The sequence below is a fragment of the Lytechinus pictus genome, chromosome 6, assembly GCF_037042905.1.
Source record: "Lytechinus pictus isolate F3 Inbred chromosome 6, Lp3.0, whole genome shotgun sequence".
NCBI classification, from domain to species: Eukaryota; Metazoa; Echinodermata; class Echinoidea; order Temnopleuroida; family Toxopneustidae; genus Lytechinus; species Lytechinus pictus.
The window spans coordinates 25,001,202-25,015,610 of record NC_087250.1 but is presented as its reverse complement, the minus strand read 5'-3'; the positions used below and the strand labels follow the sequence as shown (position 1 = coordinate 25,015,610).

Below are 14,409 nucleotides of genomic sequence, written 5' to 3'. Positions count from 1 at the left end.
ATTTCTACTTCACCTCCGAGACACAGTAGATGTACCAATGTTTTCATTTCATACCTGGTAGAGAAAAGATGGCATATACTGTATATTACACAAAAAAAAGGACTTCAAATATAGTTAATTTGGTTTGTGATTACTTTCAGATCACCTTCATCGGATGATGTACAGTCTAATAGAGGTAAGAAACATAACATGAATCGTTCACCTTATTGTCACTTCTGAATACAAATTATCATTTATTTAGAATTCTTAACTTTTAATCGTGTTAATTGGAACGTAACTTACAATCAGGGTAATTAAGAAAAAAATATCCTTCCAACAATGGTTTGGTAGTTGCCACCAATGACCACTGTTCCTACTCACACGTAGACACAATACAATAATAATAATACAAAACATTTATAGGGCGGTAGACCGGCCAAAACTATTTTTTTATACTTTGGACGGCAAAATTTGTTAATGCTTGCTAATGCTTGGCATCCCAGCTAATAGTTTTGCAAAAATACCCAGAAATAGCGTACGGCCAGATGCCAAGCGCAATTTTGCGTGAAAGTGTCATTTTTAGCGTAAAATCTGAAAGAATGTCGAAAATCACGCATTTTGATATTTTGACGGATTATCATCATATTTTAGATTATCTTTGATATGAAATTATTTTTATTTGGAGTTTCAAATTATAAGTCTCATAAACATGCATTTCAAATTTGAATATTGCACACACATATATAGCACAGTGAAACATAAAACCGCGATTTCCTCAAAATAAAAGTTTGTGAAAACTATCAATAGTTTGAAGTTTTTTACGCAACTTAAACTCTTCGATTTCAATTCGTTTATCCATCGAATGTATAGTAAATATCCTAATGCCACAAATATTAAAAGAATTTTCAAGTAAGATGGAAGATATCTCATTTTATGTTATCCGAAAGGAGACAATGTGCATTTTACCAGGTGCGCATTTTGAAAGAAAAATTGAAAATACCGTACATTATGTACATAATTACATGTAAGTAGATACTTAAGCGAGTATTTAATAACAAAGTATAAGTACATAATAAAGCGAGTTTTTGATTGGATAGCACAATTTGTCAATTTTTTGCATCCCAGCTAAAAGTCTTGCGGAAATACTGAGGAATAACGTACGGGCGAATGCCAAGTGCCCTTTTGCGTGAAAGTATCTTTTTTAGCGTAAAATCTGAAAGACTGTCGAAAGTCACGCATTTTGACCTTTTGAAGGGATTTGTAAGAAATTTTAACTCCCTTTGATATGCGATCATTTATATTTGGAGTTTCAAATTATAAGTCTACTAAATATGCATTTTAATTTGGAATAGTACACACACATACATGTATATGGCAATATGACGTTAAAAAAAATCGTGATTTACCCAAAATAAAAGTTTTTTACAACTTAAATTCTTCGATTTAAATTGGTTCATCTATTGAATATCGATCGTTTCTAATGTCACAAATATTAAAAGAATTTTCAAATAAGATGGAAGATCTATTATCCGAAAGGGGACATGCACAATTTATCGGGGAGGGGGGGGGGGTGAAAATTTCTGGCCGCAACTGCCTCTGCCCCCCCCCCCCCCCCTCTCCCCGCTGCCTGAGGTCATGTGTAGTGTCCGGAATGTTTACACGGAGCTGAAAGTATCCCGTTTTCAAGATAATATACCCAAAGTATTCTGCTCGCGATTCGAGTGTATATTTTATTTTGGTTTAGCGAGATAGGCACCCTACACGGGATTACAAAAAGATGCCAAATAAATTTTCGACTCGATCTTCGCACTTGCATTAATAAATGAGATAAACAACTTGCTATCTGCATGTTTAAAAAAAAACATGCTTGAAGTGTCAACTTCTTAGAAAATTAGAAGAAAATAGCTCGCCGTTCGCGCTCACATTGTTTAGTTAAATACGCATCCAGTCCATTATCAAATATGTGCATACTGTATGTCCAATTTTTAGCTCTTATATAGTCTCTCCCAATTTTAGCTCGCGCTTTTGCGCTAACGTTTTTGTTTAGTAAGATATTCATCTTTTTCTACATTAAAAACATGTTTAAAATCATTCGTTTAATTCGAAATTTCCAGCTCACGCTTCGCGCTGGCATCATATCCTATAATTTAATACTGATTATTGTTTATGATTTGACGATTTTCATTTTACCTCATTTGCTAAGAAAGCATGAATGCTTCTAAACAAGCAACCAGAGGACCGATGGCTTAAGGTACTCTCCGAGGGACCTATAATGAGGATTAAAATGCCTTACTACCATTACTAGTAAGGCATTTAAATGCCTTACTTGGCACTAGCGCACCAAGTGGGAATCGGACCGAAGCCACCGGAATCCGAAACCCCCTCACTACCGATTGAGCTATCGTGCCTTTGAATATTTCATAAATTTTTTTATTTTTTTATTTCAAAACGTCATCAAAATGTTCAGTTTACGGATTGGAATATAAAAATCAGATTGCGTTTCGCGCTCGCATCAATAGCCTATATATTATTTAAAGAATATGTATTAAATGCTCCGTTTTCATGTCAGAATATTAAACATTTCTGAAATTTGTAACATTACAATTAGATACGAATCATGTTCATGATTACACTTTCGAATCGTGTAACTTTCTAACTTTCAGCTCTAATTTTCATGGCATTTACAAAAACTGGTTGCGCTTCGCGCTCGCATTATTCAAATAGGCCTTGTCAGATACTTAATCGTACATTGTGAGAATAAAGCTAATATGTACTTAATAATAAATACTTGATAAATGAATCTATTTTGGTACCCCCTGCAAAATACAAAGCCCCTCCCCCTGCTCCTCTGCTGACAAAATCCTAGCTACGCTGCTGGTGAGCGAGCTGACTGACCAAGTCTTTTAAACAAAAGCCTTAATTTAGGGAAGAATTTGTGTTTATTAAGAAAAAATATTTTAAATTACAATATTTACATTCAATTTAGGTCATTATAAATAAATAAATAAATATATATATATAGATATATCATTAAATTAAAGAATGAATAAATAAATAAATGACCCCCTCCCCAACAAGCTTTCCATTATTTTGCTTATGTTGTTTTGTGCTTTTTCTTGAATTTATTTGGGGGCAAGTTTCCCCCTCCCCCTCACTTCAATGCATCTTCCATCTAAAGGCTTACGTCAGTGTCCGTAGCTCATTTTCCCAATTCTAGAATGTAGAAGGCACTGTTTCATGCAACTACGGTCTCTTTAATCAGTTAATTGAACAGTTCATTAGACCAGAAATTTAAATAGATCGGTCAACAGCCATTTGCATGAGCTAAGAGTTTTCATCTGTGGAGAATGATGTTTGAAATACCAAAAGAGTAGGTTCTTAAAGTTCACATTTTAATTCTTAAAGCTCATTTCATCACATGTATTGCCATGTTGGGAAATGCAATCGCACGACCATTATGACAAATAAATCTTAAGGCTAATGACCAGCGTCCAGCGCAGATATTGTATAGATGGTCGTACAACTGCATTTCCCAAAATGGCATTGGCAATACATACATGTATGTCCAGGGCTGCTCAGGGTCGGGCTGTCCGGCCCCCGTCTTAGACTACGATATATAACAACATGGACCTATGATAATAGCAAACGCGAAAATTGTCATGAAGTAAAATGAACTGAATGAAAATTATAACTTGCAATGCAACAGACCAAATAACATTTATTATTCATACAGTGTATTTTCACACAACAATTATAGCAGCAGAACATTGGAAACAACTGAAAGTAATCATTATTCACAAAAGCGCCATTTATGTGATAATAAAATAATAAGCTCATCGACCCTAAATGACGTATGAACTTGATCATGTGACCTGAAATTTGTGCAAAATGATCGATGATACTTTAATACCCTTATGTTCAAGTTCAATCATGAACTGGATCAATAAAATTTAAAAGTTATGACATTTCAAAAAGATACCCACATAATTATGGCCAAAGTTCAGTTACTCTAAATGACCTTTGACCTTAATCATGTGATCTAAATCTTTTGCAAGACGATCAGTAATACCTGAATACTCTTATAAGTGTCATTAATTTTTTTCTATACGTTCAAACTTATAATGAAATTTCAAAAAACGTAACCTTGGTTAAGATTCCAAGGTTGATATGACGCTGTTAATTGAAATTGCCGTCGCCTCCGCCGGAAAAGTGGCCCCTTAAGTCCTGCTCTGCTATGCAGGCGAGACAAAAATAAGGTATTGCCGTGGCCGCGACCATTTTTTTTTAGACTTTGATAATCCAATAACTGAAGTAAAATGTAGATTGAAAGAGTAGTTTAAAAAATGCTAATTCAAACGTTTTATTCATACATGTATATTTTCTATGTTTTGGGATATAGATATTCCTATAAAATTAATGTTACCATGGTAACAGCAAATTAAATATCAGACCTATTTATGAATATCGCCACAGGTAGATTTACGTTCAGCACCAATTCATTCGCGGAAATAGCAAGAAGATCGAACTCTACAAAAGTAAACATAATCCTTTATAATATCATGACGAGTATCGCACTGATTGATATTAGTAGGTCTATATAATTTATGTGCAGGGGCCGCGGAAGCGGGGGGGGGGGGGTCGCTGGGGGGATTTTTTCAAAAATCGTGTACAAAAACGTAAAAATGACCATATGATTGTGATTTTTTGAATGGTCAGCCCCTACTTTTGGCTCAGCCCCCCCCCCCCCCCACTTTGAAAACCGTTCTGCGGCCCCTGGGGAGTGTTTCATCAACATTTTCATCCGACAAGTTGTCAGATCTGACACCTTTCTCTGATGTTGATTGGCTGAGAGGTACTGTTACTATGGTAACTGTCGGATAAAATGGGACTTGTCGGATAAAACGTCCGACAAGTACTTTCATGAAACGCTCCCCTGATGTGCAATATATAGATGTAATATTGTGCGCTGTTTTTTTTTCTTCAGAAATGCGCATCCGATAAATCTACATTGTTATCTTTCGCATATATAACATAAAATTATATATCTTGCATCTTATTTCAATTTTTTTCACTATATGTGACATGACAACAATTATTATGTATTTATTTGGTTAGCGCTAAAATAGACGAAATTGAGATGCGGAACACAAATATACCATTGATAGTTTTCACAAAATCACGATTTTATATTTCATAGTGCCATATATGTCTGTGTAATATTCCAAATTGAAATGCATATTTAGTTGACTTATAATTTGAAACTCCAAATATAAATGATCGCATATCAAAGGGAATCAAAATTTCTTACAAATTCCTTCAAAAGGTCAAAATGCGTGATTTTCGACAGTCTTTCAGATTTTACGCTAAAATGATACTTTCACGCAAAAGTGCACTTGGCATCCGTCCGTACGTTATTCCTCAGTATTTCCGCAAGACTTTTAGCTGGGATGCAAAAAATTGACAAATTGTGCTATCCAATTAAAAACTCGCTTTAGTATGTACTTATACATGTAATAAATACTCGCTTTAGTATGTACTTATACATGTAATTATGTACATAATGTACGGTATTTTCAATTTTTCTTTCAAAATGCGCACCTAGTAAAATGCACATTGTCTCCTTTCGGATAACATAAAATGAGATATCTTCCATCTTACTTGAAAATTCTTGTGGCATTCTTGTGGCATTAGGATATTTACTATACATTCGATGGATAAACGCATTTAAATCGAGGAATTTAAGTTGCGTAAAAAACTTCAAACTATTGATAGTTTTCACAAACTTTTATTTTGAGGAAATCGCGGTTTTATGTTTCACTGTGCTATATATGTGTGTGTAATATTCAAATTTGAAATGCATGTTTATGAGACTTATAATTTGAAACTCTAAATAAAAATAATTTTATATCAAAGATAATCAAAAATATGATGATAAACCGTCAAAATACCAAAATGCGTGATTTTCGACATTCTTTCAGATTTTACGCTAAAAATGACACTTTTACGCAAAATTGCGCTTGGCATCCGGCCGTACGCTATTCCTGGATATTTTTGCAAGACTTTTAGCTGGGATGCCAAGCATTAACAAATTTTGCCGTCGAATCCTTATCTAGAGCACTTTTTTATGTTTGGCCGGTCTACTGGGAAAAAAAATCAGTTGGCATAATAACACAAGGTGTGACAAAAATCATTAAGAGAGAAAAAAAATACTAACAGATTAAAACTGGTGTGCACCTCCAATAACCGACCCACAACTGGGATTCATTGATTAAAAAGGTATATTTTGAGCAGGGCCTTAAACTGACTGACGGACTTGGCACTATGCATGTAAGAGGGTAACTTGTTCCAAAGAGAAGGGGCAATAGAAGAAAAAGCACGGTCACCATATTTTGTAGAAGTTCGCGGTCCAGGAGTTAACTGCAATGTAAATGATGAACAGAGGGGTCTTGAGGAGGTGCTAGAACCCGTTGAAGTGGAAGTAGGTATGTACGAGGGAGGTTAGAAAATATTGCGTTACAATAATCTAGGTGACAGGAAACAAATGCATGTGTTAGTTTGGCAGACGTGGGTCGGTCAAGTAGTTTCCTAATCTTCCCAATTTTGAAAATACCATATGACGCAGACCTGCAAATATACTTGATATGATGTTGAAGAGTAAGCTTATTGTCGATCATCACACCGAGGTCGCGTACCCACTCACTACCCTTCAGAGAAACATTATCAGAAAACGTAAGTCTAAACCAACTTGTGATACATGTATGAAATTGCGTGATTCATGTTTCATTCAATGCATTGTCCTATGTATTATGGAAATATTCACCTTATGTCCCTTCAGAAATCATTAATAGGCCATCCAAGTCTGTCGAGGTTTCTGCAGAAGTCAAAAGTAATACCAGTCAAGAAATCAAGTTAGAAGACCATGGGGTATCGATGTACATTCCCACAGGAGCCATTTCACATGACGACTCTTGTCAGATCACCCTAACCATCATAAGAGACAATCCGGGTGTTGGTAGCTCAAAAAATGAATCAATGGCTTGCTATGGAATCAAATGCGACCCTCAACCCTTGTCCTTCAACCAACCCGTTAAGATCACTATCCCGCACTCTTCCTTGGTCGTCAATCCAGAGCAGGTGAAACCAGACATCGTTTGCCGAGTGTGGGACTCAATCAAGTGTAAGTCCATAAAGAATGAGATGGGAGTCAAACAAAATACACCTTTACTCATGACTGTGATTTTTCCTTCTTGAAATGACTTTGGTACTAACCTATATCTATAAAAAAATATCTCATTTCCCATTCTACAATCATCATTACCAACAGTAGCATTATCGTGCATCATTAGCATCGCAATCGTGCACACCCCCAACACCGGCGGCAGCTTCTACAGCGTCTACTAATACTTTTTTTCTAATGTAACTTTGAAAGTCCTGACATGATTTATTCCATTTTAATCGATCTTTTATATTTTTGGGATTGGTAAATAAGATCTACCAAGAACTTCAAGAAAGCAATCATCTAGCTCAACAGACAAACCACCATACTGCAGACTGTACAAGAGACATCTTGAGCTGTACATCAACCACTGTGCTGAGTGGTGGGTTCTGATTCCTCTTGAACAACATGTGATCCGACAGCAAGTTATGTGTACTCCATACATCCCAGACAGGATCGAAAGAGGACAAGAGTTTGCAGTTAATCTTCAGTTGTATAATGACCTTCCTGGAAACGAAGTGGTACGTATAAACAACATTGCTACAGAATACTTCTCGGTCATTTACCATTTCACAACTGCTTTGAAAACGTTATGATTCTTTTGTCAATCTTCGGTTAAATTTCACATTTGGTAGGAAATTATTTAAATTTGTCAATCTCCACCCGCATAAGATGAATATTTGCAGGTAGAACAGTATTTCTTGGACTTTAATTGATTATTTTGGTTAGAAAAAATGCATCATTGAAATACTTATATAAATTTGTCAAAAGATTGCATGAAATAAAGACATTAAAAAAAATATGTAACTGTATATTGGCGGACAAAATAATATAAATAAAAATAGAATATATCAATCCTTGTAGGTTATACAAGAGGATTCGAGGCAACAGTCGTGCCGTAGATGCCATCCCTCGGTTCCATTCAGCTTTGAAACAAGGTCTGGTGACGTCACGATCACATGCCATCGTGAGGGTGTAGAAGTTGAAAGCCAGGTAATCGAGCTTTATAACCTCTTTCATGGGTTCTCTTTGCAATCCGGCTCTTTGTTAGCATACAACTAATTCCGAAGCAAGTTAAAGAATACCTTTTTTGAGGGGGGGGGGGGATCTTGGCAGTTTATGTATTTCACTATTCTTGTGCCGTTCTTTTTTCCCCAAACAGATTGTTTCTCTTAGGGATCTTCAAGCAAAGATGAGCCAATGTATATCGCTGTACGTACCGCACATTGAAGACGATGTAAATTTTGCAGTGATAACCATAACGATAACACAGGCTGGAAAGCTTGGGATATCACGATCTATTGCCTTTGTCATTAAATATACAGGTAGAATTTCAGGTTTTATATTTCAAATGATAAAATGTTATGTTTCCTATTTCAATCACTAAGGACATGAATAAACGTATTGCCGTTGGATTTAATAATTACCTACCAGAAACCACCGTTTTACTTTGAGATGTCATTTATTTCCATGCACTAAGATGAACGGTATTCAAATATGATATACCATTATAACATAGTGCACATCATGTACATTACACATTCTTTGACACTATCGTTGGCATTAGATATACACTTCATGATATGTTAATGCCGATGATTATTTTCAAATGATAAAATAAAAGTGTATTCTCATTGTAAACAGAAAAATGTTGGTTTTACGTCAAATTCTCTCTTCATTTTCTTTTGGTTTTAGATGGACCGGAGAGCCAAACTCCCTCTGAACAGGCAAACTTCATTAGGTAAGTTTCTATCGGTTAAAACGGTTAGATTCTTTTTTTCCGTTCAAGGGGGCTCAATGTGTTCCTTAAAAATAGATATTGAATTTATTTCATTTAATATCCTTTTTGACTCGGTTGGACGTGTGACGACATCATTTTCAATTAACTCCTCACAACGGCCGCAATTCCGCAAAGACTTTGAAAATTATGTTGCTACGTCATGCATAATAGAGCACTGCAACATATATATATATATTTTTTTTTCTCTCTTTAAACCTCTTTCGAGGGACTTTATTTACATCTCTATAATACAGTTTACAAATCACAAAGTATATACAGTAATCAAATTAATCAATCAATAAATGAGTTCCAGCAATTTGTCAATTTCTTTTGTATTCTTATTTTTGGTAACATATTTTGAACTTAAATACCATCTCAGTTTCATTTTCAAATTCATCCATAATCTATTTACATTAACAAAGTAATAACCTTTTTTCATACTCGTTTCAATATAATTTCTGTAAATGGTGTATTGAGTAAAATTCAAAATGATATTAATTAACCAGTATTTCGGTTCTTGTATATTCCAACCTAAAATTACTATATTTTCATTAACACAGACCTGTACTTTAGAAACAGAAAGAATTGTGTCTTCTGCCATTTTCCATAGAGGTTTTATATTCTCACATTTTATCAACATATGCATAATTGTTCCCTTAAGTAAACAAAGATTACATTTATCATCATTTTTTAAACCCCATTTAAATTAATTTGATTGGGACGGAAGTATTTTATGCAGGAGCTTAAAATTAAATTCTCTAACCTTGTTATCTTTTATTTGTCTAAGTTTAAAATACAGGACTTTGTCTCAATTAATTTCTATCTGAAGTCCCAAATAATTTTGCCAAAACATAAAGAAAGATGCTTCTGTTTTGTTATGTTCTAAATAATAATGATAATAATGCCTAGCTTTCAAGATATTTACATCAATTAAATCACCATTTGATATTTCAATAAGATTAAATATAATCGTTATTTCCTTTTGTTGTGCATTTGATCTATTTTCCAGCCAGGTGTTGGGAAATGCTTTCTTCAACTTTTGTATATAGTTCAAAATTGTATAATCATTTTCTGTTTTCAAAATCATCAAATACCGTATTGAGGTTTTTCCATTTACCTTCTTTTATAACATGATTTACCATCAATACACCAGATTTCCTCCATTTATTAAAATTTAGTGTTTCATTTTGTATTTTTATATTACTGTTATTCCATAAAAACTTGTTTTGGAATATCAGTAATTTTAAAAAAAATTTGGTATCTCAAATTTGCCCAAACATATAGAAAATCGATATAAAAGGAGGGTAGATTATACCTTTTCCCTAAATTAACAATGTCTACACTATTACAATTATAATGTAAACATAATGGAAAACCACCAATCTTATTTGTCCAATAGGTAAAAAGAGTTTTCCATGCTCCCTTTATTTCATCCATATATTTATAAATCCATGCTAATCGAAGTGATGAAAATTTGGCTTTCATATCAACCATGTTTAACCCACCATCAATTTCTTTGTTTAAACATACATTTCTCTTAACTTTATTTTTTTTGGAATTCCACAAAAATGTATATAATTTTTTATTCAATGCCTTTGAAATATAATCGGGCACAGGAACTGCCGAAGCAACATGAACAAATTGTGATGCTATTAAAATCTTAATGACAGATATTTTTCCAAAGTAAGTCAGATTTCTCATTTTCCATAAATTAAGTATATTTTCGACTTTTCCAAGTCTCCCTTCCCAATTTCTTTTTTCTACATCAACATGGTTTTTACCAACATATATTCCAAGACATTTTACTGGATCGACCGTGCATTCTAGGTCATTTAACTCTATATTTTCATCTAACTTCATTATTTTATATTTAGACCAATTGACTTTCGGCCCTGCTATATTTCCAAATCTATTAATCTCAGTCATTATATTTTGTACAGAATTTGTTCCATTGGCGAATACTATAGTATCATCGGCGTACTGGGCTAGAGATATTTCTTTAGTTGGTACAGCTATACCTCTAATCAATGGATTTTGTTTGATTTTTTGAGCTAATATTTCAGAAATTACCAAGAACAATAGAGCCGACAACGGGCATCCCTGCCTTACACCTCGATTAAAATAATTTTTTTGTGACAACCAACCATTGTTCAAGACATTACCATTTGCATTTGTGTAAAACGTTTGTATCCAATGAATAAATGGCTCTTTAAATTGCATCTTACGTAAAGTAGTGAACAGAAAATCGTGTCTAACGTTATCAAACGCTTTTTGAAAATATATATACATGATAACACCTGATTGATTATTCATTTTAAAATAGTCAATAACGTCTTGTACAAGTCGCACATTCTCTAATGCCGACCTATGTTTCCTAAATCCCGATTGATCATCCGAAATAATATGCGGAATAATTTGTTTCATTCTTTTTGCCAATGCACCTGCAGCTATTTTATAATCAATGTTAAGGAGTGATATTGGTCTCCAATTTTCTAATAAAGCTTTATTACCCTTTTTATATAACAATGTGAGAACAGCTTGACTTTGGGAGGATGACATTTTTTTCTCCTCATAACCAGTATTTAAACTACTAATTAACATATCTTTTAAATCATTCCAAAAGCACCTGTAAAACTCTGCACTCAGGCCATCGCTACCTGGGGCTTTGTTCGTGTTCATTGACATGAGTATATAAAAACACTCCCTTTCCGTTAATAAACCTTCACATAAATTTGCTTGCTCTTCTGATAAAGTGTTTAATTTTAATCCTGTAAAATATTCATCGAACTCTTGATCTTGATTGCAATCCCCTTTATACAGATTTTCATAATAATCTAATATATGTTCTAAAACTTTTTTACCGTCATGTACTATTTTACCTTTAATTTCTACACAATTTATTTCTTTTTTAACACTTCTTCTTTTTTCCAACTGTAAAAAATATTTCGTGCACGTTTCACCATGCTCTAGCCATTTATCCCTAGATCTCACAAACGCACCTTTACATTTATATTTATACCAGGCATCTAACTCATATTTTATTTTTTCCATCTCTTCAATATCTCGTACATTTGCACTGACACCAATTTTCTCACAAATTTCTGTATATTCCTTTTCCAATTTGGAATAGTACATTTTATTTCTAATTTGTTTATCTTTAGAATATTTAATACTTAATTCTTTAATTTTCATCTTACACATTTCCCATCTCAGTTGATCATTTAAATATGAATATTCTGCTTTTACTTTCTGTATAACACATTTTATCTCAGCTATGTACTTCTCATCATTTAGAAGAGAGTTATTTATTTTCCAATACCCTTTACCCCTATTTTGTTTACACATTTTCAGTTTAAGAGAAATAGCGTTATGATCGCATTTGAATGCTGGCCTGATATCTGTGGAGTGTACCTTACAAGTTAAATGTTTTGCTATCAACCAATAATCTAGACGTGAAAAGATACCTAAACACATCTGTCTCCAGGTGAACTGTTTTTTTGACGGATGAAATTGTCTCCAAATATCACTCAAATTATTGTTTTGCTGAAATAAATTAAAGACTTCATTTTTTGAATGCGTATATGACATTCCACAGGTATCTACCTTTTTATTCTGAACTATATTCCAGTCACCACCTGCAATAATTATATCATCTTCATCTTTTACATCTTTTAACCAAACATGAAGCATTTTATAAAATTTGTTCTTTTCGTTCTTTTTTGTTGGTGCATATACATTGAGGCATAAGTATTTATTTTCATCAATAATAAAACGTACTGCAATAATTCTTCCATCGTGTTTGTGGTGAACATTTACAATATTTATGTTTACATTTTTTCGGACAAGTATAGCAACTCCGCATGAATGATGGGTGCCATGGTTAAAATAACACGGTCCATTCCATTCTGCATATATAGTTTTTTCAAGATCCTTTGACAAAAAAGTTTCCTGAAGAAATATTACATCACCTTTTTGTTGTCTAAACCATAACCATATTTTATTTCTTTTTTGTTTATTTCTTATTCCTCGAACATTCAACGAGACAAAGTGCATAGGTGAATCCACTGTGCAAGTTTGTTACTCCATTGATTTTCAATCTGATCATTAACAAGCTTTACTTGTGTTTTGGTTTCTTTGCTTTTTGCTTCCGCTTTACAGGCTTTACTGTGGATTTGTTGCCAGTTGACCCTACTGGTGGGCTTTCAGGTGATACGATGGATTGATCACTTTCACTTTCATCATCAGCGCTATTTCCATCATTGCACCTTTGATTGTTTTCACTTTTCTTATTCTTCGGTATCTTTCTTGCCGCTTGCGAGCCAACATATTGAATTGCGGAGTCGGATGCATACGTAGCAACGGTATCGACGGACGCTTTCTCACGATGATCATTCATGGGGAGCGAAGGTTGTTGACGCAGGAAGTCCGCGAGTGTTGCTTGGCGTTTCTTTTCAACATGTTTTGCTTTCTCCATGTAGACTGATCTCGGTTGATCGACAACATCAAGGATTACTGTTGCGGTATCCCGGGCGTTTCGTGACACTTTCTCGTTTTGCTGGCATTGACTTTGTACGTGCCCTGGTTTCTTGCAGTATCTGCATATCAGCTCTCCGATGCACCTGGACGAGTGATGACCCACTGGAGACACCTGGAACATGTCGCATTCTCTCTTGGTTGCTCAGGTTGCCCATTGTGGTAGACTCGCCCCATGAAGATATAGATATATATATATATATATATATACATATATAAATGTGTAAAGTTATACATGTACAACAGCTTTGGCAACTCTTTTTATTTAAATATTGTAAAGAAATGGATGAAGAGAACAATGGTAGGCGTAGCTTAAATCAAGGTTCCCCAGAGCTATCTACCCTTTGGAAAAATTGGTTATGCCGAAAAAATGTCTCTGCCGGGAATCGAACCCGGGCCCCCAGCTTTGAACGCCGGTGCCTTAACCACTAGACCACAGAGACGGGTTAGTGGCTAGGGCGACCCCGATCCGATTGACCGTCAGATAGACAAATTTTCGACACTATACCAATTATAAATTATAATTGTTAAGTTTGTGATATTTTAACACTACGCATTTATTATTTCAATCTATCTTCTAGGACAATAGAAAAAGTGAAGAACAGTGACCTACAATCGGACATAGACATCCTAACAATAGCTCAGACAATGGACGTAAATCAGTTCTATGATTTGGGCATAGCTCTTGGTTTCACCATAGCTGAGTTGGATCGGGTAGAGTACAGGAGATTCAGAGACAGGCAGCAAGCCGCCTATGACATGTTGGTGGTATGGAGGGGGAGACAATCATCTACCCCAGCAGCAAAGAATACTCTCATCACATTTATGGAATCATATAACTCATCATCAAATGATACAACCTTTCCAGGTTTGAGTTTCGCGTTTGTTGTAAATATGTAAC

The 14,409-nt window shown here is 34.5% G+C and overlaps 1 protein-coding gene across 1 annotated transcript; it reads left to right on the top strand.

Moving 5' to 3' along the window:
* Nucleotides 1-6,909: 6,909 nt before the first annotated feature.
* LOC135154362 (uncharacterized) lies at nt 6,910-14,408 on the top strand. The gene is made up of 6 exons (XM_064100502.1): nt 6,910-7,154; nt 7,479-7,716; nt 8,060-8,188; nt 8,358-8,520; nt 8,891-8,936; nt 14,090-14,408. The coding sequence occupies exons 1-6, from the start codon at nt 6,910-6,912 to the stop codon at nt 14,406-14,408; spliced, it is 1,140 nt and encodes a 379-aa protein (XP_063956572.1).
* The last annotated feature ends 1 nt before the right edge of the window (nt 14,409 follows it).